The 23,396-nt window shown below is 44.5% G+C and overlaps 1 protein-coding gene across 4 annotated transcripts in view; it reads left to right on the top strand.

Annotated features, from left to right (window-relative positions):
- Positions 1–23,396, top strand: part of ANKS1B (ankyrin repeat and sterile alpha motif domain containing 1B) — a 161,095-nt gene that overhangs the window by 65,442 nt on the left and 72,257 nt on the right. For all 4 annotated transcript variants that reach the window (XM_077266459.1, XM_077266456.1, XM_077266458.1 and 1 more), the window contains exon 2: positions 15,883–16,025. In XM_077266459.1, the coding sequence (XP_077122574.1) occupies positions 15,939–16,025 (87 nt within the window). In that variant the 5' untranslated portion in view covers positions 15,883–15,938. The remainder of the gene's footprint in view (positions 1–15,882; positions 16,026–23,396) is intronic.

Here is a 23,396-nt window from a genome sequence, read left to right as displayed (position 1 = left end):
TCCTGATATCATTTAATCCGTTGGACCCCTAAATCGGCACGTACCTCACCGTTACCGAGACTCCTGGAAGCACAGAGGCTGCTGGCCCCTGGTGAGGACTGAAGTGACGGCTGGGGAACGCTGGTGAGGAAGAGAGACCGGCGGCGTGGTGAGCCCTGCATGTGGCGGCGGCCATCTTCCCGGCAGGAGATCCTGTGATACAGGGCACGGCGCTGCGGAGTAGCGGCAGCTGAAGATCCTCCTCGGCCTTCAGAGGGCGGCGGACACCTGCGGGTGGGAGCTGCAGGACCCCCGACCCGACGAGTAAGAAGAGGAAGCTATAAAGGTGACGGGGGAGGCTGTGTGCGGCGGCCATTGCTGAGGCGCATGCCCCTGTAGCTGAGGAGGCAGCGCAACTTCTCATTACAGCAGCGCGGCTGAGCAGCTCGTATTTGCCTCACATGGACGCAGGGACAGCGTGGTGTGAGCTCTGAGCATAGAGCCCCACGTTCTCCCCATAAATAGTATTCCAGCCGGCTGCACCTTTAATTTGCAGACCCCCCCAGCCCCTCCTAAACCGTTCTCTGCCATTATTTGGAACTTTCCCTATTGAAGGGACTGCCGTTCTCTTACAGCATACATCTCCTGATAATACATCAGTGCTCCTCCTGGTCATAGAGGTTCACAGCAGCACTGCATACTATATACAATAACTTTGGTGTGGCTTCTGGACATTGTTGTGATTCTGTTCTGAACTGTCCTGCTACGCCACCTACTGGTCAATCATGCAGCGCACAAAGAGTACATCTGTAGCTGACAAGCTTAAGGAGTTTGCTAGGAGTGATGCCCATGATAATACAAGATCTCTTAGAAATAGCTCATCACAAGCCCAGCGGGGGAAAAACCGTCCCTCTGATAGTACTGATGAGATTGAACAAGATGAACTGACACTTGCGCAGGCATCTGCACAATTAATGCAGGCTATATCCCTGACTAGAACGTCCCTTTCTGGACAGATAGAGGATGTGCACACTGAGGTGGGACGTCTAAGACAAGACATGCAAGCTATGAAGGGACGTATGACGGAAGTGGAAACGAGGGTATCTCAGGTGGAAGACACCATTAAACCTATGGAGACAAAATTGGCAAAAGTTGCTGGTTCCACAAATGCCTGGAAGCAAAAGGCTGATGATTTAGAAAACAGAATGCGCCGCAACAACATCCGCATCATAGGTCTACCGGAACGCGCAGAAGGCCAACAACCTGAAAAATTCTTGGAGGACTGGCTCAAGTCCTCGCTGGGAGACATGTTTTCCCCAATGTTCTCAGTGGAAAGAGCTCATAGAGTGCCCACCAAACCTCATCCTCCTGGAGCTCCACCCAGGCCTTTTCTGGCACGCATCCTCAATTGCAAAGATAGAGATGCTATCCTGCGGTTGGCACGACAAAAGAGTCCCATCAAGCTCGACGGTGCTACAATCTCAATATTTCCAGACTTCTCCGCTGAGCTCCAGAAACAGCGGGCAAGATTCGTAGATGTCAAGAGGCAACTTAGGGATAAGAACATTATTTACTCCATGATATACCCGGCGCGTTTGCGGGTTGTCAGCAATGGCTCCTCCTTGTTCTTCACTGACCCGTCAGAAGCGGCGGACTGGCTACGTTCTCGCGGGAAGTCTAATGGAGCAGATCCCTGATAGATTTTAAGCTGATTTACAACTCTTCAACTGTTGAATTGGAGCTCTCCCAATGAGCGTTTAGTATACCAACAATACCGGACGCTGGAATCAGCGGGGGTATCCCCAGGTTTACTTAAGGATGGGAGCGCTGAGTTAAGCTCCTGGATTATGCAGTTTTTGTTAAGTTGTGTTTTTTTTCTCTCTCTTTTTTTCTTGTTAAATTTAACTAGCCTCAGTAGGTATCTAGGTAAAAGCCGCCTTCGATACTGCTATAACCTTCTATGCGTAGTATGTGGACTTTTATTATTGTTGTCGATGCATATTATGTTTTTTAATGAGTGAATATGGGGTCTGAACTAATATGCATGACATGGAACATACGGGGTATTAAATCACCCCGAAAGAAAATTAAGGTGTTTTCTCAGATAAGACGGTACCATCCCCATATTGTGGGCCTGGTGGAGACACATTTGACCAGAGACACGGCCAAATACGTGCAGAAGCCCTGGGTACAATGGCATGCTCACGCATTTCACACTAGCTATTCGAGAGGGGTGTCATTGTTAGTACATAAAGATGTCAGGTGGGAGGCTCAGACGACTCGACGGGACTTGGAGGGACGTTTTGTTTTTGTCCATGCATTAATTGATTCCCGCGAATATGTTATATTGTGTATTTACAACCCTCCTCCGGCCAGTACCTCTGTGCTTAAGATGGCAATGAGCTTTGTGTTAAATTACCCAGACGCACATGTTATCTGTATGGGTGACTTCAATCTAATTATGGATAGTGATCTTGATAGAATGAGATTGGGGGATGGATCTCCTGGGGGTCCCCTGCCCTTCCCCCCTTCTTCGACCCCGACTCAGCTGGCACTGTTTATAGAAAATAGCGGCTGGGTGGATTTATGGAGGGTACGTCATCAGGAGGAGAGGGGATATACCTGTCACTCATCCACTAAGCGCTCTCTCTCACGTATAGACTATATCTTTGGATCCAGCAACTTAGTACAGTGGGTGGATAATGTGGAACATGGTAATAGGGGAATCTCGGATCACAGTCCAATTATACTTAAACTTGTGTTTGGAAAGGTGAATAATGGTAGAATATGGAAGTTAAATCCCTTCTGGCTCAAACTATTAGATTCGGGTGATAGGACGGTTGATCAGTTGAACTGCTATATCCAATCCCATTCAGACCTTCAAAATGTTAATTTATTTTGGGATACACTTAAGGCATATTTAAGAGGCTGTCTATCGTCTACAATTTCTTATATCAAAAAGAAAACGTCAAAGGAGGACGATGAGGTTGAACAACAACTGAGAAAGGCTGAGGCCGCATATACGGCCGATCAGACTAATAATAATAGGATTGAGTGGCTGACTCTACAAAGACTATATACCCAACACTTAGATACCAAATCTAAGCGCAAACTCTTTTTCACACGACAATCGTATTTTGAAATGGGGAATCAGGCGGGAAAATTCTTGGCCTATCTAGTGCGTCAACATAACATATCCAATATGATAATACAAATTCGCTCACCTGATGCTTCACTAAATTCCACTACTGAGGGGATTCTTCAATGTTTCTATAATTACTATAAAGGACTGTATGAATCTAAGAGTAGTTTTAACGTCTCTGATTGTCTAAGTTATTTATCTGATATAACATTCCCCACGTTGAGTCCCACCCAGCAGGCCTTTATGGACGCTGAGTTTACTCTGGAGGAAGTAGAGAAAGCTATAACGGATATGGCTTCTGGGAAGGCCCCTGGACCGGATGGCTTCCCTATAGAGCTGTATAGGAGATACCGGGAAATACTGGCTCCGCTGTTACTGAAGGTATTTAGAGGGATTTGGGAGGGTGGATGTCTACCTGATACTTTTTACGAGGCACATATCATTGTGCTCAAGAAGGAGGGGAAAGATCCTTTGGAGTGTGGTTCCTATCGTCCCATATCGCTGGTAAATGTGGATTATAAGATCTTTACTAAGATACTGGCGACCAGACTGAACTCCATCATATTAGATATTATACACCCAGACCAAACAGGCTTTATGCCCGGTAAGAGTACATCTATAAACATTAGACGGGTTCAATCAGTGATCCAATATAGCTCTTTATTACCAGATAACAGTTGGGCGCTGGCGTCACTGGACGCGGCTAAGGCGTTCGACTCTCTCGAGTGGCCCTTTTTGTCTGCTTGTCTGCAGAGGTATGGCTTTGGGGAAAAATTTCTACATTGGATTAGCGTGTTATATGTGAAACCCAAGGCCCGCATAATCGTAAATGGCTCCATGTCTGAGTCAATTCCACTGCATAGGGGAACCCGTCAGGGGTGTCCCCTATCCCCAGCCTTGTTTGCTCTAGCAATAGAGGCATTAGCTATTCGTCTACGTTCTGCTCCCGATATTGATGGTATTAAAATAGCGGACCGTACCGATATCATCGGTCTATATGCTGATGACATGATAGTATTCATGGATGAGGTAGAAAAAACATTGCCAAAGGTAATAGATACCATAGACAAATTTAGTGGGTTTTCAGGCCTATATATTAATTGGGATAAGTCTACCCTACTACCTCTGTCCCAGTCCCCAATACCTGATCTTGATGCTCTTTCCCCGTTACCTGTAGTGTCTGAATTTAAATATTTGGGTATCTATATGTCCCGGTGTAGTGAATTAGATTTACAACTCAATGTCCTTCCCCTGCTAGAATATGCCAAATCGAAATTCACGTCCTGGGGTAAACTTCCACTGTCTGTAACAGGCCGTATCAATCTCATAAAAATGATCTTGCTCCCTAAGTTCAACTATTGTCTTCAACATAGCGCAGTTACCGTGCCAAAATTCTTTTTCACTAACTTAAATTCTTATGTTACTTCATTCGTGTGGGGGAAAAGTAGACCCAAACTTAAATTGACAACTTTACAAAGGCCTAAACAGGGGGGAGGAGCGGCATTACCAGATTTTTTCTTATACTACTTAGCAGGGCAGATCAAGGCACTCTGTAAGTGGATGCCTCATAATTATCTCCCTAATTCTGAAAGTCACCTGGTTAGTTCTGCCGGTACTAATTGTCCACTGGGCCTTCTAGAATCAGGGAAAGTAAATGCCCCCCGATTGTTGCCCATGATAAGATTGGCGCGATCCACTTGGAAGAAAACTAAAAAGGTCATTGGATTTGGGGACATTGTGGCTGAGATGCCTTTATGGGGTAATGATTATTTCCCTGTGCTGGTGGGTCACCCGTCTGCGGGCTTTTGGGTTTCCCACGGGGTCCTGTTGATAGGTGATTTATATGATCAGGGGGTCTTTAGATCTTTTGAACAGCTACAGGTTAAATATGATCTTCCAAGATCTCAATTTTTTCGATACCTACAACTCAGATCTGCCATCCAGTCATTTGTCAGGAATGTAGGAACAAACCGTAACATCTCGTCTTTGCCCCTGATAGGTATTCTTAAGTCACAGGGACCTCAGGGCCTTGTTTCCTCTTTGTACACATATTTGCTATCGGTGGGAGCGAATTCTGTTATGGACTCGGTGAGGAGCAAGTGGGAAGGGCTCATCACTAATATGCAAAGCGAGGAATGGGAGGATATTTTAGACTCCCCCCTCAAAGTCTCTCCGTCAGTTAATAACAGGATGACCCAGCTGTATATAATCCATCAGTCGTATCTGACCCCACTGAGACTCTTTCGGATGGGTCGATACTCGACATCAGACTGTTTGCGTTGCCATTCACCAGACGCTGACTTTCTACATCTGATATGGCAGTGTCCCATTGTTTTTCAATATTGGGGGGAGGTGACGTCGCTATTAACCTCTGTACTGTCAATCCCGGTTCCTGTGGAGCCTTTGGTCTGCCTGTTTGGAGTATGGGACGAGGAAGCTTGGGACCATTATACGGGGATCTTTCTACGTGAAACTCTGTTTCTGGCACGGAAATTGTTGGCTCTGCGGTGGATGGGGAGTTCACCCCCCTCCATTAGATCCTGGATCGAGTTGGTGAATACAGTTGTCACATATGAGCGCACTCTATATCAAAACAGGGGTTGCCCGGGCAAGTTCAATAAAATTTGGGATAGATGGAACGCCTCTCATCTCACCTTATGACGGGACTAATAGACAAGGACATGGTTTGTTTGACTCTTATTCTACAAGCACTACGCAGCGGAGGGAGGGAAATATTGTTCACTATCGTTAAATGGTGGCTTAATAGTTTTGGAGGCTTGGTTTGGTTGTAGTTTAAGAGTTTTATGTTTATGATTTTGTGTTTGATTGTTTTATAATTGTACACATAAGTTTCTCCTCTGTGAAATAATTGGCATATGTATGTGCTGTCCTTATTATCCTTTGTAAATGTAACCATGCGGACTAATGACAAGGACAAATATGTATGCTATACTTTATTTGTGTTTGAAAATAAACGAATTTAAAAAAAAAAGAATGTTATGGTGGGTTTTCCCATTCCCACAGGTCTGAATGATACTATGGCACTGGCTATTCAAATTGACCGGCGGTTGCGGGAGCGCAAAACCGCAAATTCCCTCATGGTGTTGTCTGAACAGACACCTAATTTAATGCAATGTGATAGAATCCTGACTAGAAATGAGCGGAAAATTCATAGACGCCAGAATGGCTTGTGCTACTACTGTGGTGATTCTACACATGTTATCTCAGCATGCTCTAAACGTATAGCTAAGGTTGTTAGTCCTGTCACCGTTGGTAATTTGCAACCTAAATTTATTCTGTCTGTAACTTTGATTTGCTCACTGTCATCTTATCCTGTCATGGCGTTTGTAGATTCAGGTGCTGCCCTGAGTCTCATGGATCTCTCATTTGCTAAGAGCTGTGGTTTTACTCTTGAACCATTAGAAAATCCTATTCCTCTTAGGGGTATTGATGCTACACCATTGGCAGCAAATAAACCGCAGTATTGGACACAGGTTACCATGTGCATGACTCCTGAACACCGCGAGGTGATACGTTTCCTGGTTTTACATAAAATGCATGATTTGGTTGTTTTAGGGCTGCCATGGTTACAGACCCATAATCCAGTCCTGGACTGGAAGGCTATGTCAGTCTCAAGTTGGGGCTGTCGTGGTATTCATGGGGATTCCCTGCCTGTGTCTATTGCTTCTTCTACGCCTTCGGAAGTTCCGGAGTATTTGTCTGATTATCAGGATGTCTTCAGTGAGTCTGAGTCCAGTGCACTACCTCCTCATAGGGACTGTGACTGTGCTATAGATTTGATCCCAGGCAGTAAATTTCCTAAGGGAAGACTGTTTAATCTGTCGGTACCTGAACATACCGCTATGCGTTCATATATCAAGGAGTCTTTGGAGAAAGGACATATTCGTCCGTCTTCTTCCCCTCTTGGTGCGGGATTCTTTTTTGTGGCAAAAAAGGACGGATCTTTGAGACCTTGTATTGATTATCGGCTTTTAAATAAGATCACTGTCAAATTTCAGTATCCTTTACCGCTGTTGTCTGACTTGTTTGCCCGGATTAAGGGTGCCAAGTGGTTCACCAAGATAGACCTTCGTGGTGCGTACAACCTTGTGCGCATTAAGCAAGGTGATGAATGGAAAACCGCATTCAATACGCCCGAAGGTCATTTTGAGTACTTGGTGATGCCTTTTGGGCTCTCCAATGCGCCTTCAGTTTTTCAGTCCTTTATGCATGACATTTTCCGGAAGTATCTGGATAAATTTTTGATTGTTTATCTGGATGATATTTTGGTTTTTTCTGATAATTGGGATTCGCATGTGGAGCAGGTCAGGTTGGTCTTTAAAATTTTGCGTGAAAATTCTTTGTTTGTCAAGGGCTCAAAGTGTCTCTTTGGTGTACAGAAGGTTCCCTTTTTGGGGTTCATTTTTTCCCCTTCTGCTGTGGAGATGGACCCAGTCAAGGTCCGAGCTATTCTTGATTGGACTCAGCCCTCGTCAGTTAAGAGTCTTCAGAAGTTCTTGGGCTTCGCTAACTTCTACCGTCGTTTTATCGCTAATTTTTCTAGCATTGTGAAACCTTTGACGGATATGACCAAGAAGGGCTCCGATGTAGCTAACTGGGCTCCTGCTGCCGTGGAGGCTTTCCAGGAGTTGAAACGCCGGTTTACTTCGGCGCCTGTTTTGTGCCAGCCTGACGTCTCACTTCCCTTTCAGGTTGAGGTGGATGCTTCGGAGATTGGGGCCGGGGCCGTTTTGTCGCAGAGAGGCCCTGGTTGCTCTGTTATGAAACCTTGTGCCTTTTTCTCTAGGAAGTTTTCGCCTGCCGAGCGAAATTATGATGTGGGCAATCGGGAGTTGTTGGCCATGAAATGGGCATTTGAGGAGTGGCGTCATTGGCTCGAGGGTGCTAAGCATCGTGTGGTGGTCTTGACTGATCACAAAAATCTGATGTATCTCGAGTCTGCTAAACGCCTTAATCCTAGACAGGCCCGCTGGTCATTGTTTTTCTCCCGCTTTGATTTTGTTGTCTCGTATTTACCAGGTTCAAAGAATGTGAAGGCCGATGCTCTTTCTAGGAGCTTTGTGCCTGATGCTCCTGGAGTCGCTGATCCTGTTGGTATTCTTAAAGATGGAGTTATCTTGTCAGCTATTTCTCCGGATCTGCGACGTGTGTTGCAGAGATTTCAGGCTGATAGGCCTGAGTCTTGTCCACCTGACAGACTGTTTGTCCCGGATAAGTGGACCAGCAGAGTCATTTCCGAGGTTCATTCCTCGGTGTTGGCAGGTCACCCGGGAATTTTTGGCACCAGAGATCTGGTGGCCAGGTCCTTTTGGTGGCCTTCCTTGTCAAGGGATGTGCGGTCATTTGTGCAGTCCTGTGGGACTTGTGCTCGAGCTAAGCCTTGCTGTTCTCGTGCCAGCGGTTTGCTCTTGCCCTTGCCTGTCCCGAAGAGACCTTGGACACATATCTCCATGGATTTAATTTCTGATCTTCCGCTATCTCAGGGCATGTCCGTTATCTGGGTGATATGTGATCGCTTCTCCAAGATGGTCCATTTGGTTCCTTTGCCTAAGCTGCCTTCCTCTTCCGATCTGGTTCCTGTGTTTTTCCAGAACGTGGTTCGTTTGCACGGCATCCCTGAGAATATTGTGTCAGACAGAGGATCCCAGTTCGTTTCCAGGTTCTGGCGATCCTTTTGTAGTAGGATGGGCATTGATTTGTCGTTTTCGTCTGCTTTCCATCCTCAGACTAATGGACAGACGGAGCGAACCAATCAGACTTTGGAGGCTTATTTGAGGTGTTTTGTCTCTGCTGATCAGGACGATTGGGTTACATTCTTGCCGTTGGTTGAGTTTGCCCTTAATAATCGGGCTAGTTCCGCCACCTTGGTTTCGCCTTTTTTCTGCAACTCTGGTTTCCATCCTCGCTTTTCTTCGGGTCATGTGGAGCCTTCTGACTGTCCTGGGGTGGATTCTGTGGTGGATAGGTTGCAGCAGATCTGGAATCATGTGGTGGACAACTTGAAGTTGTCACAGGAGAAGGCTCAGCGCTTTGCCAACCGCCGCCGCGGTGTGGGTCCCCGACTACGCGTTGGGGATTTGGTATGGCTTTCTTCCCGCTTTGTTCCTATGAAGGTCTCCTCTCCCAAATTTAAACCTCGTTTTATTGGGCCTTACAAGATATTGGAAATCCTTAATCCTGTATCTTTTCGTCTGGATCTTCCTGTGTCGTTTGCTATTCACAATGTATTTCATAGGTCCTTGTTGCGGCGGTACATTGTGCCTGTAGTTCCTTCTGCTGAGCCTCCTGCTCCGGTGTTGGTTGAGGGCGAGTTGGAGTACGTGGTGGAGAAGATCTTGGATTCTCACCTCTCCAGGCGGAGGCTTCAGTACCTGGTCAAGTGGAAGGGCTATGGTCAGGAGGATAATTCCTGGGTGGTCGCCTCTGATGTTCATGCGGCCGATTTAGTTCGTGCCTTTCATGCCGCTCATCCTGATCGCCCTGGTGGTCGTGGTGAGGGTTCGGTGACCCCTCACTAAGGGGGGGGTACTGTTGTGAATTTGCTTTTTGCTCCCTCTAGTGGTTACTAGTTTTTTGACTCTGGTTTTTCTGTCATTCCTTTTATCCGCACCTGGGTCGTTAGTTAGGGGTGTTGCTATATAAGCTCCCTGGACCTTCAGTTCAATGCCTGGCAATGTAGTTATCAGAGCTAGTCTGCTGTGCTCTTGTCTACTGATCCTGGTTCCAGTTATATCAGCTAAGTCTGCCTTTTGCTTTTTGCTATTTGTTTTGGTTTTTTATTTTTGTCCAGCTTGTTCCAAATCTATATCCTGACCTTTGCTGGAAGCTCTAGGGGGGCTGGTGTTCTCCCCCCGGACCGTTAGACGGTTCGGGGGTTCTTGAATTTCCAGTGTGGATTTTGATAGGGTTTTTGTTGACCATATAAGTTACCTTTCTTTATTCTGCTATCAGTAAGCGGGCCTCTCTGTGCTAAACCTGGTTCATTTCTGTGTTTGTCATTTCCTCTTACCTCACCGTCATTATTTGTGGGGGGCTTCTATCCAGCTTTGGGGTCCCCTTCTCTGGAGGCAAGAAAGGTCTTTGTTTTCCTCTACTAGGGGTAGCTAGATTCTCCGGCTGGCGCGTGTCATCTAGAATCAACGTAGGAATGATCCCCGGCTACTTCTAGTGTTGGCGTTAGGAGTAGATATATGGTCAACCCAGTTACCACTGCCCTATGAGCTGGATTTTTGTATTCTGCAGACTTCCACGTTCCTCTGAGACCCTCGCCATTGGGGTCATAACAGTTTCCAATATGGGGTCACTTGTGGGGGGTTTCTACTGTTTAGGTACATCAGGGACTCTGCAAATGCAACATGACGCCTGCAGACCAATCCATCTAAGTCTGCATTTCAAACGACGGTCCTTCCGTTCCGAGCTCTGCCGTGCACCCAAACAGTGGTTCCCCCCCATATATGAGGTATCAGCGTACTCAGCACAAATTGGACAACAACTTTTGTGGTCCAATTTCTCCTGTTACCCTTGGGAAAATAAAAATGTGGGGGGCTAAAATATCATTTTGTGGAAAGAAAAAATGATTTTTTAATTTTCACAGCGCTACATTCTTAACTTTAGTGAAACAATTGGGGGTTAAAAGTGCTCACCACACATCTAGATAAGTTCCTTAGGGGGTCTTCTTTACAAAATGGGGTCACTTGTGGGGGGTTTCTACTGTTTAGGCACGTCAGGGGCTCTCCAAACGCGACATGGGTTCCGATCTCAATTCCAGCCAATTTTGCATTGAAAAGTCAAACGGTGCTCCTTCCCTTCCGAGCTCTGCCATGCGCCCAAACAGTGGTTTATCCCCATATATGAAGTATCAGCGTACTCAGGACAAATTGCACAACAACTTTTGGGGTCCAATTTATCCTGTCACCCTTGGGAAAATAAAAAATTTGGGGCGAAAAGATCATTTTTTGTGAAAATTAATATGAAATTTTTTTTACGCTCTACATTATAAACTTCTGTGAAGCACTTGGAGGTTCAAAGTGCTCACCACACATGTAGATTAGTTCCTTAGAGGGTCTACTTTCCAAAATGGTGTCACTTGTGGGGTTTCCACTGTTTAGGCACGTCAGGGGCTCTCCAATCGCGACATGGGTTCCGATCTCAATTCCAGCAAATCTTGCATTGAAAAGTCAAATGGCGCTCCTTCCCTTCCGAGCTCTGCCATGTGCCCAAACAATGGTTTACCCCAACATGTGGGGTATCGGTGTACAACGACTTTTGTGGTCCAATTTCTCCTGTTACCCTTGGTAAAATAAAACAAATTGGATCTGAAGTAAACATTTTGTGAAAAAAAAATTAAATGTTCAATTTTTTTTAAACATTCCAAAAATTCCTGTGCATCACCTGAAGGGTTAATAAACTTTTTGAATGTGGTTTTGAGTACCTTGGGGGGTGCAGTTTTTAGAATGGTGTCACTTTTGGGCATTTTCTGTCATATAGACCCCTCAAAGTCACTTCAAGTGTGAGGTGGTCCGTAAAAAAAATGGTTTTGCAAATTTTGTTGCAAAAATGAGAAATCGCTGGTCAACTTTTAACCCTTATAACTCCCTAACAAAAAAAAATTATGTTTCCAAAATTGTGCTGATGTAAAGCAGACATGAGGGAAATGTTGTTTATTAACTTTATTATGTGATATAACTCTCTAATTTAAGGGCATAAAAACGAAAAATTTGAAAATTGCTAAATTTTCATAATTTTCGACAAATTTCTGTTTTTTTCACAAATAAATGCAAGTCATATCGAAGAAGTTTTACCACTATCATAAAGTACAATATGTCACGAGAAAACAATGTCAGAATCACCAGGATCCGTTGAAGCGTTTCAGAGTTATGACCTCATAAAGTGACTGGTCAGAATTGTAAAAATTGGCCCTGTCACTTAGGTGAAAACAGGCTTCGGGGTGAAGGGGTTAAGGGTTCACTAATAGCACTTAGTTATGTACTAGTGCAGGGTAGATTTGTTTTTTAGTATTCTAGCTGTAATGGTCGATGTATTAGTTGTCCTGTTTTCTGACTGTAACGCTAATGTCAGCACCCCTAAATGGTTCCCTTTCCTCTGTCATGCAGGGTCGCTGACATACTTACCGTCCCGCATGGTGTGTCCCCCAGTGTGATCCCTGCTTCCTGTGTCTCTGGTCCTTGTGTGTCCAGTCCTGAATCCGTAGTCCCTGGTCTTGTGTGTCCAGTCCTGAATCCATAGTCCCTGGTCTTGTGTGTCCAGTCCTGAATCCGTAGTCCCTGGTCCTTGTGTGGCCAGTATCTTGAACCCGTAGTCCCTGGTCCTTTTGTGGCCAGTCCTGAACCTGTAGTCCCTGGTCCTTGTGTGGCCAGTGTCCTTAACCTGAAGTCCCTGGTCCTTGTGTGGCCAGTATGTACCTTTGCCTGACATTGCCATCTCCGTGTGCGGTTCAATCATTACTCCAAAGCAACATGCCCGCTGCCTTGGGGTCATCCTTGATTCCGAGCTTTCATTCACCCCCCACATCCGATCACTGGCTCGCTCTTCTTATCTGCATCTCAAAAACATTTCTAGAATTCGCCCTTTTCTTACTTTCGACTCTGCAAAAACTCTTACTGTTTCTCTTATTCATTCCCGTCTGGACTATTGTAACTCTCTACTAATCGGCCTCCCTCTTACCAAACTCTCCCCGCTCCAATCTGTCCTGAATGCTGCTGCCAGGATCATATTCCTCACCAACCGTTACACCGATGCCTCTACCTTGTGCCAGTCATTACACTGGCTACCCATCCACTCCAGAATCCAGTACAAAACTACTACCCTCATCCACAAAGCACTCCATGGCTCAGCACCACCCTACATCTCCTCTCTGGTCTCAGTCTACCACCCTACCCGTGCTCTCCGCTCCGCTAATGACCTCAGGTTAGCATCCTCAATAATCAGAACCTCCCACTCCCGTCTCCAAGACTTTACACGTGCTGCGCCGATTCTTTGGAATGCATTACCTAGGTTAATACGATTAATCCCCAATCCCCACAGTTTTAAGCGTGCCCTAAAAACGCATTTGTTCAGACTGGCCTACCGCCTCAACGCATTAACCTAACTATCCCTGTGTGGCCTATTAAAAATAGAAAAAAAAACAAAACACATAATCAGGTTCCTTGCATCGTGTTCTCATACACTTTATGCAGTTAATAGCCCTCTGTGTCTGTACTGCTACATACTTAGGCTGTTAACTGGTTCATGCAGCTTTACATGAACACCCGGGCCTTACACTATGGCTGGTCCAAATAACTAAAGCAATTGTTACCATCCACCTCTCGTGTCTCCCCTTTTCCTCATAGTTTGTAAGCTTGCGAGCAGGGCCCTCATTCCTCCTGGTATCTGTTTTGAACTGTGATTTCTGTTATGCTGTAATGTCTATTGTCTGTACAAGTCCCCTCTATAAGTTGTAAAGCGCTGCGGAATATGTTGGCGCTATATAAATAAAAATTATTATTATTAATTATTATTATTATCTTGAACCCGTAGTCCCTGGTCCTTTTGTGGCCAGTCCTGAACCTGTAGTCCCTGGTCCTTGTGTGGCCAGTGTCCTTAACCTGAAGTCCCTGGCCCTTGTGCGACCAGTATCTTGAACCCGTAGTCCCTGGTCCTTTTGTGGCCAGTCCTGAACCTGTAGTCCCTGATCCTTGGGTGGCCAGTGTCCTGAACCTGTAGTCCCTGATCCTTGGGTGGCCAGTGTCATGAACCTGAAGTCCTTGGTCCTTGCGAGGCCAGTCCTGAACCCGTAGTCCCTGGTAATTGTGTGGCCAGTGCTCTGAACCTGAAGTCCCTGGTCCTTATGTGGCCAGTATTCCGAACCCATAGTCCCTGGTCCTTGTGTGGCCAGTGTCCTGAACCTAAAGTCCCTGTTCCTTGTGTGGGCAGTCCTGAACCTGATGTCTTTGGTCGTCGTGTAGTCAGTGTCATGAACCCATAGTCCCTGATCCTTGGGTGGCCAGTGTCATGAACCTGAAGTCGTTAGTCCTTGCGAGGCTAGTCCTGAACCCGTAGTCCCTGGTAATTGTGTGGCTAGTGTTTTGAACCTGAAGTCCCTGGTCCTTGTGTGGCCAGTATTCCGAACCCATAGTCCCTGGTCCTTGTGTGGCCAGTGTCCTGAACCTAAAGTCCCTGTTCCTTGTGTGGGCAGTCCTGAACCTGATGTCCCTGGACGTTGCGTGGCCAGTGTCGTGAACCCATAGTACCTGGTCCTTGTGTGGCCAGTGTCCTGAACCTGAAGTCCCTGGCCTTGTGTGGCCAGTGTTCTGAACCTGAAGTCCCTGTTCCTTGTGTCTCCAGTCCTGAAACTGAAGTCACTGGTCCTTGCGTGGCCAGTCCTGCACCCGTAGACCCTGGTTCTTGTGTGGCCAGTGTCCTGAACCTGAAGTCCCTGGTTCTGGTGTGGCCAGTGCCAGAACCTGAAGCTGCTCCGGTGGTACCTGAATCAGTATCCGAGACCCTTTTTGTCTGAATTTGTGCATACCCAAGTATTCCGTGTATCCGGACTGCTTAAGTCAGTCTCCAGATCAGCCCTGTCTCGGAGACTCCATGTCAGTAAACATTCTGCCCAAAGATCCTGAACCTAGTATTCTGACTGGAGCCCGAATCTGTGTCCGGTGTCAGTAAGAGTTCTGCAGAGGATCCAGAACCTAATAGTCTGAATGGAGCCCAAGTCCATATCCCTGTCAGCGAACCTGACTCTTGGGGTCAGTAGCTCCAGCACCGTGGACTGCCTAGGGGTCCATGGCGGCTACCTGCAGCTCAGGCCTGAGTCCACCATCAGGAGCTCCAGTGAAAACCAGGTAGCAGCTTAGCTACGCCCCTCTCTAGGCAAAGCGGGCCCTGTGGCACAGTGGGTCCACGAAGCGCATGCATCACCTGTGGGCGTGACAACAAATAAAAATGAACCATAAAACCACTTAGTACTTAGCACTATATGGATGTATTTATTTACTGAATTCATGTTCTATGTGGGCTTCTTAAAGGGGTTATCTCACCAACAAAATTCATCAGCTATCCACTAGACAGGAGATAAATGTATGATCAGTGGAAATCCAACCACTGGGTTATCCACCGGGAAAGGGTTTCCCATGAATGGAGCGATACTGCACATCTGTGACCATAAACTGTTTATATGAGTGGTGGTCACACATGAGCGTTATTGGTCCCATAGACTCTTACAAGTAATTGGAGCTATGATCACCCATCCCCCTCCATGGAATGCCCATTCTTTGGATTCTGAGGGTCCCAATGTATAGGATGATGAATGTTGGGTCACCTCTCTCGGGAAGCATTGTGATACTGCATGTTATTTAGACATTATATGGTAGGATTATGGGAGCTGTATGTGCATTAGTGTAAGGACCCTAAGTGTATAGTAAAAAGTGTTGTCAATGTAGCTTGAGAGTCTCTCTTTGGAGACTAGTGTCAAAAAGTAAAATATAAATCTTTGTAGTGATCAGAGCTCTGTTTCTTTGATACCGAGCTCCAAATCCCCTGCATAGACATTGATTAAATCATAACATTCTGACTACCCATAGCCGCCACTAGAGGGAGCTCCAGAGCTTGCTGTGTACAGTGGTATTATTGAGTTGAATATAGAAATGGTATGTAATAAGCTCCTATGTGACCTCTAGTGGTTACTACAGGAAATACATATTTAATTTTTTTAAAATATTTATTTACATTGTTTTCAGTCACTAAATCCGCAAAGCTGTATCCGACTGGGGGATCTCTGGATTTTTCCCACATTATGATGCAAGGGGATGGACGGCGGAGAAGAAATGAAAATTACTTTGATGATATACCGAGATCAAAACTTGAAAGGCAGATGGCTCAGGTAATAACATTTCTAAATTAAAAATTCTGCTGACGAAAATCTACCTGAAGCAACATCTGTAGGTCGTATTTTTAGATGTGTTTGTCATAAACATAACAAGTTCCTTCGGTACATCTGATTCTGTCATTACTTGTCACTTTGAAGACCAGATATATGATTTTTTTTTTTTTAAGCTTCACCACTATTTTTTTCTTTATTTACCATTATTATATATTTTTATGTTATATTTTTCTTCATTCACTATGGTATTATAATTCATTATTATTTTTAATTTATTTTATTTTTTTAAAACAGCCAGCTATTTTGAGCTATTTTGACCTTGTAAAGTAACTTTGAAAATCGAAAATAGAATATATATATATATATTATTTTTTTTTAATCTTCACTACTATTTAAATTTTTCTTTATTTGCCTTTATTAGTTATTACATTATTATATTTTGCTTTTTATATATATTTTTGTACATTTTTTTATTGTGGTATTATAAATTATTATTATTATAATTATTATTATTTTAAAGCAGGCTGCTATTTTGAACTTGTAAAGTAACTTTGAAATCTGGAAATATGTTTTTTTTACCTTTAATTAAAGCTTTACTATTGTAATTTTTTGGTTATTTTCCCTTATTATTTTTTACATTATCTGTTTATTTTTTATACTTTTTTGTACATTTATTATGATATTAAAATTTATTATTATTATTTATTTTTTTTACATTTTTAGCTATTTTGAACTTGTAAAGTAACTTTGAAAATCAGAAATATGATTTTTTTATTTTTAATGGGAACCTGTGAACAGTCATGTGTAATACTGATTAAAATGGGTTGATGAAATCTGTCTTGTGGTTGTTGTTTAATCTTTATGTTCAGTTAATGATAAGGTCGTGCGCTGGAGCGGCCTGTGGATGGGGCTGTGGGGGGTCTTCATATGTATGACTTCTGACAGGTCATTGATTGCTCACTGACCTGATGTTACATAATAAACTTTATAGATATACATACACAACAACCACAAGACTGATTTCATCAACCAAGGTATCATTTTAATCAGTATAACGGCACCAACCTGACACTGTCTGTAGGTTACTGAGCACAATCCTGCTGAGAGATTCCCTTTAATCTTCACTACTATTTTATTTTTTCTTTATTTGCCCTAATTATTTATTATATTATTATCTATTGCTCTTTTTATACTTTTTCTGTCCATTTATTATGGTATTATAATTTTTTTTTATTTTTTTTATATATTGATTTTTTTTAAACAGGCAGCTATTTTGAACTTGTAATTTGTAAACTAACTTAGAAAATCAGAAATATTATTTTATTTTATTTTTTTTTAAAGCTTCACTACTATTTTATTTTTTCTTTATCTTCCTTTATTATTTGTTACATTATGATCTATTGCTTTTTTATACTTTTTTTGTACATTTATTATGGTATTATAATTTATTACTATTATTATTATTATTATTAATAATAATAATAATAATTTATTTTTTAAAAACATGGCAGCCATTTTGAGATAACCTTATAGTGAAAACATATACTGCTAAATACACTATTCTGCATCATACTTTAGGGGAAAAAAGTAAATATATATATATATATATATATATACACATAAATAAAAAAGTTTATTTTGGAATTTTTTTCCACTTAATTGAACAAAGTCAGGAAAAACTTAGAAAAAGACCTTATGGACAAGACAAAGCAATGAACACGGTGGCATCCAGATTTCCTACTGCTTCCACGCTACCAATACTACAAGCCATAGGCACTCTGTGTTACCATGGGGCGCCACTTTTTTGGCACAACGAGGACACAAGTTCTTGCTCATTGGATTTCATTTGACTTTCTCCCTACATCTGCCATGGTGGGAAGATCAGGTCGTTACCGTGCACATTAGATTTTTTATTTTTTTTTAGACCATGAGGGAATGTGTCATCAGAAGATTCCATATTGTTTAACATATCTTTTTATGTTAAACTAGATGGTGGCCAGATCCTAACGCATCGGGTATTCTAGAATATGCATGTCCACGTAGTATATTGCCCAGCCCATGTAGTATATTGCCCAGCCACATAGTATATTGCCCAGCCACGTAGTATATTGCCCAGTCACGTAGTATATTGCCCAGCCACGTAGTATATTGCCCAGCCACGTAGTATATTGCCCAGTCACGTAGTATATTGCCCAGTTACGTAGTATATTGCCCAGCCACGTAGTATATTGCCCAGCCACGTAGTATATTGCCCAGTCACGTAGTATATTGCCCAGCCACGTAGTATATTGCCCAGCCACGTAGTATATTGCCCAGTCACGTAGTATATTGCCCAGTCACGTAGTATATTGCCCAGCGACGTAGTATATTGCCCAGTCACGTAGTATATTGCCCAGCGACGTAGTATATTGCCCAGCCACGTAGTATATTGCCCAGCCCATGTAGTATATTGCCCAGCCACATAGTATATTGCCCAGCCACGTAGTATATTGCCCAGTCACGTAGTATATTGCCCAGCCACGTAGTATATTGCCCAGCCACGTAGTATATTGCCCAGCCACGTAGTATATTGCCCAGTCACGTAGTATATTGCCCAGTCACGTAGTATATTGCCCAGTCACGTAGTATATTGCCCAGCCACATAGTATATTGCCCAGTCACGTAGTATATTGCCCAGCCACGTAGTATATTGCCCAGTCACGTAGTATATTGCCCAGCCACGTAGTATATTGCCCAGCCACGTAGTATATTGCCCAGCCACGTAGTATATTGCCCAGCCACGTAGTATATTGCCCAGTCACGTAGTATATTGCCCAGCCACGTAGTATATTGCCCAGTCACGTAGTGTATTGCCCAGTCACGTAGTATATTGCCCAGCCTACGTAGTATATTTCCCAGCCACATAGTATATTGCCCAGCCACGTAGTATATTGCCCAGCCACGTAGTATATTGCACAGCCACGTAGTATATTGCCCAGCCACGTAGTATATTGCCCAGCCACGTAGTATATTGCCCAGCCACGTAGTATATTGCCCAGCCACGTAGTATATTGCCCAGCCACATAGTATATTTCCCAGCCACGTAGTATATTGCCCAGCCACGTAGTATATTGCCCAGCCACGGAGTATATTGCACAGCCACGTAGTATATTGCCCAGCCACGGAGTATATTGCACAGCGACGGAGTATACAGCACAGAGCCACCTGGTATTCAGACTTAAAATAAAAAATAAACATATACTCACCTTCCGAAGGCCCGTTGAAGTCCTGGCCCTGTGTGTGGTGCACGCGGTAGCTTCCGGTCCCAGGGTTGGTATGAGCGCAGGACCTGTGATGACGTCGCGGTCACATGACTGTGACGTCATGGCAGGTCCTTCTCGCATACCATCCTTGACACCGGAACCTGCCGCTTGCATGGAGCAGTCACCGGAGCGTCGCGAGGAGCGGGAAAGGCAGCGGAAGGTGAGTATATAATGATTTTTAATTTTTTTTATTATTTTTAGCATTAGATCTTTTAACTATTGATGCTGCATAGGCAGCATCAATAGTAAAAATTTGGTCACACAGGGTTAATAGCAGCGTTAATGGAGTGCGTTACACCGCAGCATAACGCGGTCCGTTAGCGCTGCCATAAACCCTGTGTGAGCGCTGACTGTAGGGGATTATGGAGCGGCCACTGACTGCGGGGAGGAAGGAGTGGCCATTTTGGCGCTGGACTGTGCCCGTCGCTGATTGGTTGTGGCTGTTTTGCTGCGACCAATCAGCGAGTTGGATTTCTGTAACAGACAGAGGCCGCGACCAATGAATATCCGTGACAGACAGACAGACAGAAGGACAGACAGACGGAAGTACCCCTTAGACAATTATATAGTAAACTAGATGGTGACCCGATTCTAACGTATCCGGTATTCTAGAATATGTAGGTAGTATATAGCACAGGCTACGTACTATATTGCACAGTGACGTAGTATATAACACAACCGACGTAGTATATAACATAGCTACGTAGTATATAGCAGGGCTACGTAGTATATACTATCTATTTAAAAAACAAACAAACAGAAATCTTACAATTTTCACTATGGCCATAAGCTCAATACTAGGCTCACACTTCCTCTTCTGTATAGGAGGCAATAGACCGATTCTGACTCATTGTCTCCCATGAGAGAGTTTTCTAGGCATGCTCTGATCTTGAAAAAAGGAGGAGGCGAGTTGTGACATCACCAACTGTGAATGGTGGATCCTGTGTTATCTACTCTATATAGAGGTGTTATCAGTCATTGTACAGGAGGAGGAGGTGAGCTGTGACATAACCTATTGTGAATGGTGGATCCTGTGTTATCTACTCTATATAGAGGTGTTATCAGTCATTGTACAGGAGGAGGAGCTGAGCTGTGACATCACCTATTGTGAATGGTGGATCCTGTGTTAGCTCCTGTATATAGAGGTGTTATCAGTCATTGTACAGGAGGAGGAGGTGAGCTGTGATATCACCTATTGTGAATGGTGGATCCCGTGTTATCTACTCTATATAGAGGTGTTATCAGTCATTGTACAGGAGGAGGAGGTGAGCTGTGACATAACCTATTGTGAATGGTGGATCCTGTGTTATCTACTCTATATAGAGGTGTTATCAGTCATTGTACAGGAGGAGGAGCTGAGCTGTGACATCACCTATTGTGAATGGTGGATCCTGTGTTAGCTCCTGTATATAGAGGTGTTATCAGTCATTGTACAGGAGGAGGAGGTGAGCTGTGACATCACCTATTGTGAATGGTGGATCCTGTGTTATCTACTGTATATAGAGGTGTTATCAGTCATTGTACAGGAGGAGGAGGTGAGCTGTGATATCACCTATTGTGAATGGTGGATCCTGTGTTACCTACTGTATATAGAGGTGTTATGAGTCATTGTACAGGAGGAGGTGAGCTGTGATATCACCTATTGTGAATGGTGGATCCTGTGTTAGCTCCTGTATATAGAGGTGTTATCAGTCATTGTACAGGAGGAGGAGGTGAGCTGTGACATCACCTATTGTGAATGGTGGATCCTGTGTTATCTACTGTATATAGAGGTGTTATCAGTCATTGTACAGGAGGAGGAGGTGAGCTGTGATATCACCTATTGTGAATGGTGGATCCTGTGTTACCTGTCATGATCTCTGCAGGCAGAGATCATAGCAAGCCTATAGAGGGACAAGCTCTCGGAAGATGGAACTATACTGACCATGAACTAAGCCTGCCGCGCAACTAGAAATAGCCAGGTAGCATTTCCTATTTATCGCTAGATGCCCAGCTCTGGCCTAAGACCTAAATAGCTAGCAGAGGGAAATATAAGACCTGGCTCACCTCTAGAGAAATATTCCAAAGAAGACAGTAGCCCCCCACATATAATGACGGTGAGTTCAGATGAAACAACAAACGCAGCAGGAAAATAGTCTTAGCAAATTTGAGGTCCGCTTACTAGATAGCAGAAGACAGATAGTATACTTTCATGGTCAGCAGAAAAACACTAACAAAACACCATCCAGAGATTACCTTAAACTCTGGCATTAACTCATAACGCCAGAGTAGCAATCCCTGATCAACGAGAGCTTTCCAGACACAGTAACAAAACTTCAGCTGTGAACTGGAACAAATAGGCAAAACGAAACATGGACAAAAGTCCAACTTATCTAGTAGTTGTCAGAAGCAGGAACAAGCACTGAGAGGCATCAGATAACATTGTTGACCGGCAAGAAACCACCAGAGAAATGAGCTTAAATAGCGACACCCACTACTGATGGAACCAGGTGAAACAGGAAAGAGGATGACAAGTCCAATTCCACAAGCGGCCACCGGGGGAGCCCAGAATCCAAATTCACAACAGTACCCCCCCCTCAAGGAGGGGGCACCGAACCCTCACCAGATCCACCAGGGCGACCAGGATGAGCCCTATGGAAGGCACGAACAAGATCAGAAGCATGAACATCAGATGCATTGACCCAAGAATTATCCTCCTGGCCGTAACCCTTCCAGTTGACCAGATACTGGAGTCTCCGTCTGGAAACACGAGAGTCCAAAATTTTCTCCACAACGTACTCCAACTCACCCTCAACCAACACCGGAGCAGGAGGCTCAACTGAAGGTACAACAGGTACCTCATACCTGCGCAATAACGACCGATGAAAAACGTTATGAATGGAAAAGGACGCAGGGAGGTCCAAACGGAAAGAAACAGGATTAAGAATCTCCAATATTCTATAAGGGCCGATGAACCGAGGTTTAAACTTAGGAGAAGAGACCCTCATAGGGACAAAACGAGAAGACAACCACACCAAATCTCCAACACAAAGCCGAGAACCAACACGACGATGACGGTTGGCAAAACGCTGAGTCTTCTCCTGGGACAACTTCAAATTGTCCATAACCTGCACCCAGATGTGATGCAATCTCTCCACCACCGCATCCACTCCAGGACAATCCGAGGATTCCACCTGACCGGAGGAAAATCGAGGGTGAAACCCCGAATTACAGAAAAACGGGGACACCAAGGTGGAAGAGCTGGCCCGATTATTGAGGGCGAACTCTGCCAATGGCAAAAAAGCAACCCAATCATCCCGGTCAGCAGAGACAAAACACCTCAGATATGTCTCCAGGGTCTGATTAGTCCGCTCGGTCTGGCCATTAGTCTGAGGGTGAAAAGCAGATGAAAAAGACAAATCTATGCCCATCCTAGCACAGAATGCCCGCCAAAATCTAGACACAAATTGGGTACCTCTGTCAGAAACAATATTCTCAGGAATACCGTGCAATCGGACAACATTCTGAAAAAACAGAGGAACCAACTCAGAAGAAGAAGGCAACTTGGGCAGAGGAACCAAATGGACCATTTTAGAGAAACGGTCACAGACCACCCAGATGACAGACATCTTCTGGGAAACAGGCAGATCTGAAATAAAATCCATCGAGATGTGTGTCCAAGGCCTCTTAGGAATAGGCAAGGGCAACAGCAGTCCGCTAGCCCGAGAACTACAAGACTTGGCCCGAGCACAAATGTCACATGACTGCACAAAGACTCGCACATCTCGTGACAGGGAAGGCCACCAGAAGGATCTTGCCACCAAATCCCTGGTACCAAAAATTCCGGGATGACCTGCCAATGCAGAAGAATGTACCTCAGAGATGACTCTACTGGTCCAATCATCCGGAACAAACAGTCTATCAGGCGGACAACGATCCGGTCTATCCGCCTGAAACTCTTGCAAGGACCGCCGCAGATCAGGAGAAACGGCCGACAAAATTACTCCCTCCCTAAGGATACCTGTGGGTTCAGCATTACCAGGAGAGTCCGGGTCAAAACTCCTAGAAAGGGCATCTGCCTTAACATTCT

This window comes from Ranitomeya variabilis, chromosome 5, assembly GCF_051348905.1.
Source record: "Ranitomeya variabilis isolate aRanVar5 chromosome 5, aRanVar5.hap1, whole genome shotgun sequence".
Classification (NCBI taxonomy): Eukaryota; Metazoa; Chordata; class Amphibia; order Anura; family Dendrobatidae; genus Ranitomeya; species Ranitomeya variabilis.
Note: the sequence above shows the minus strand (reverse complement) of the source record. Positions and strands in the feature narration are given on the sequence as shown.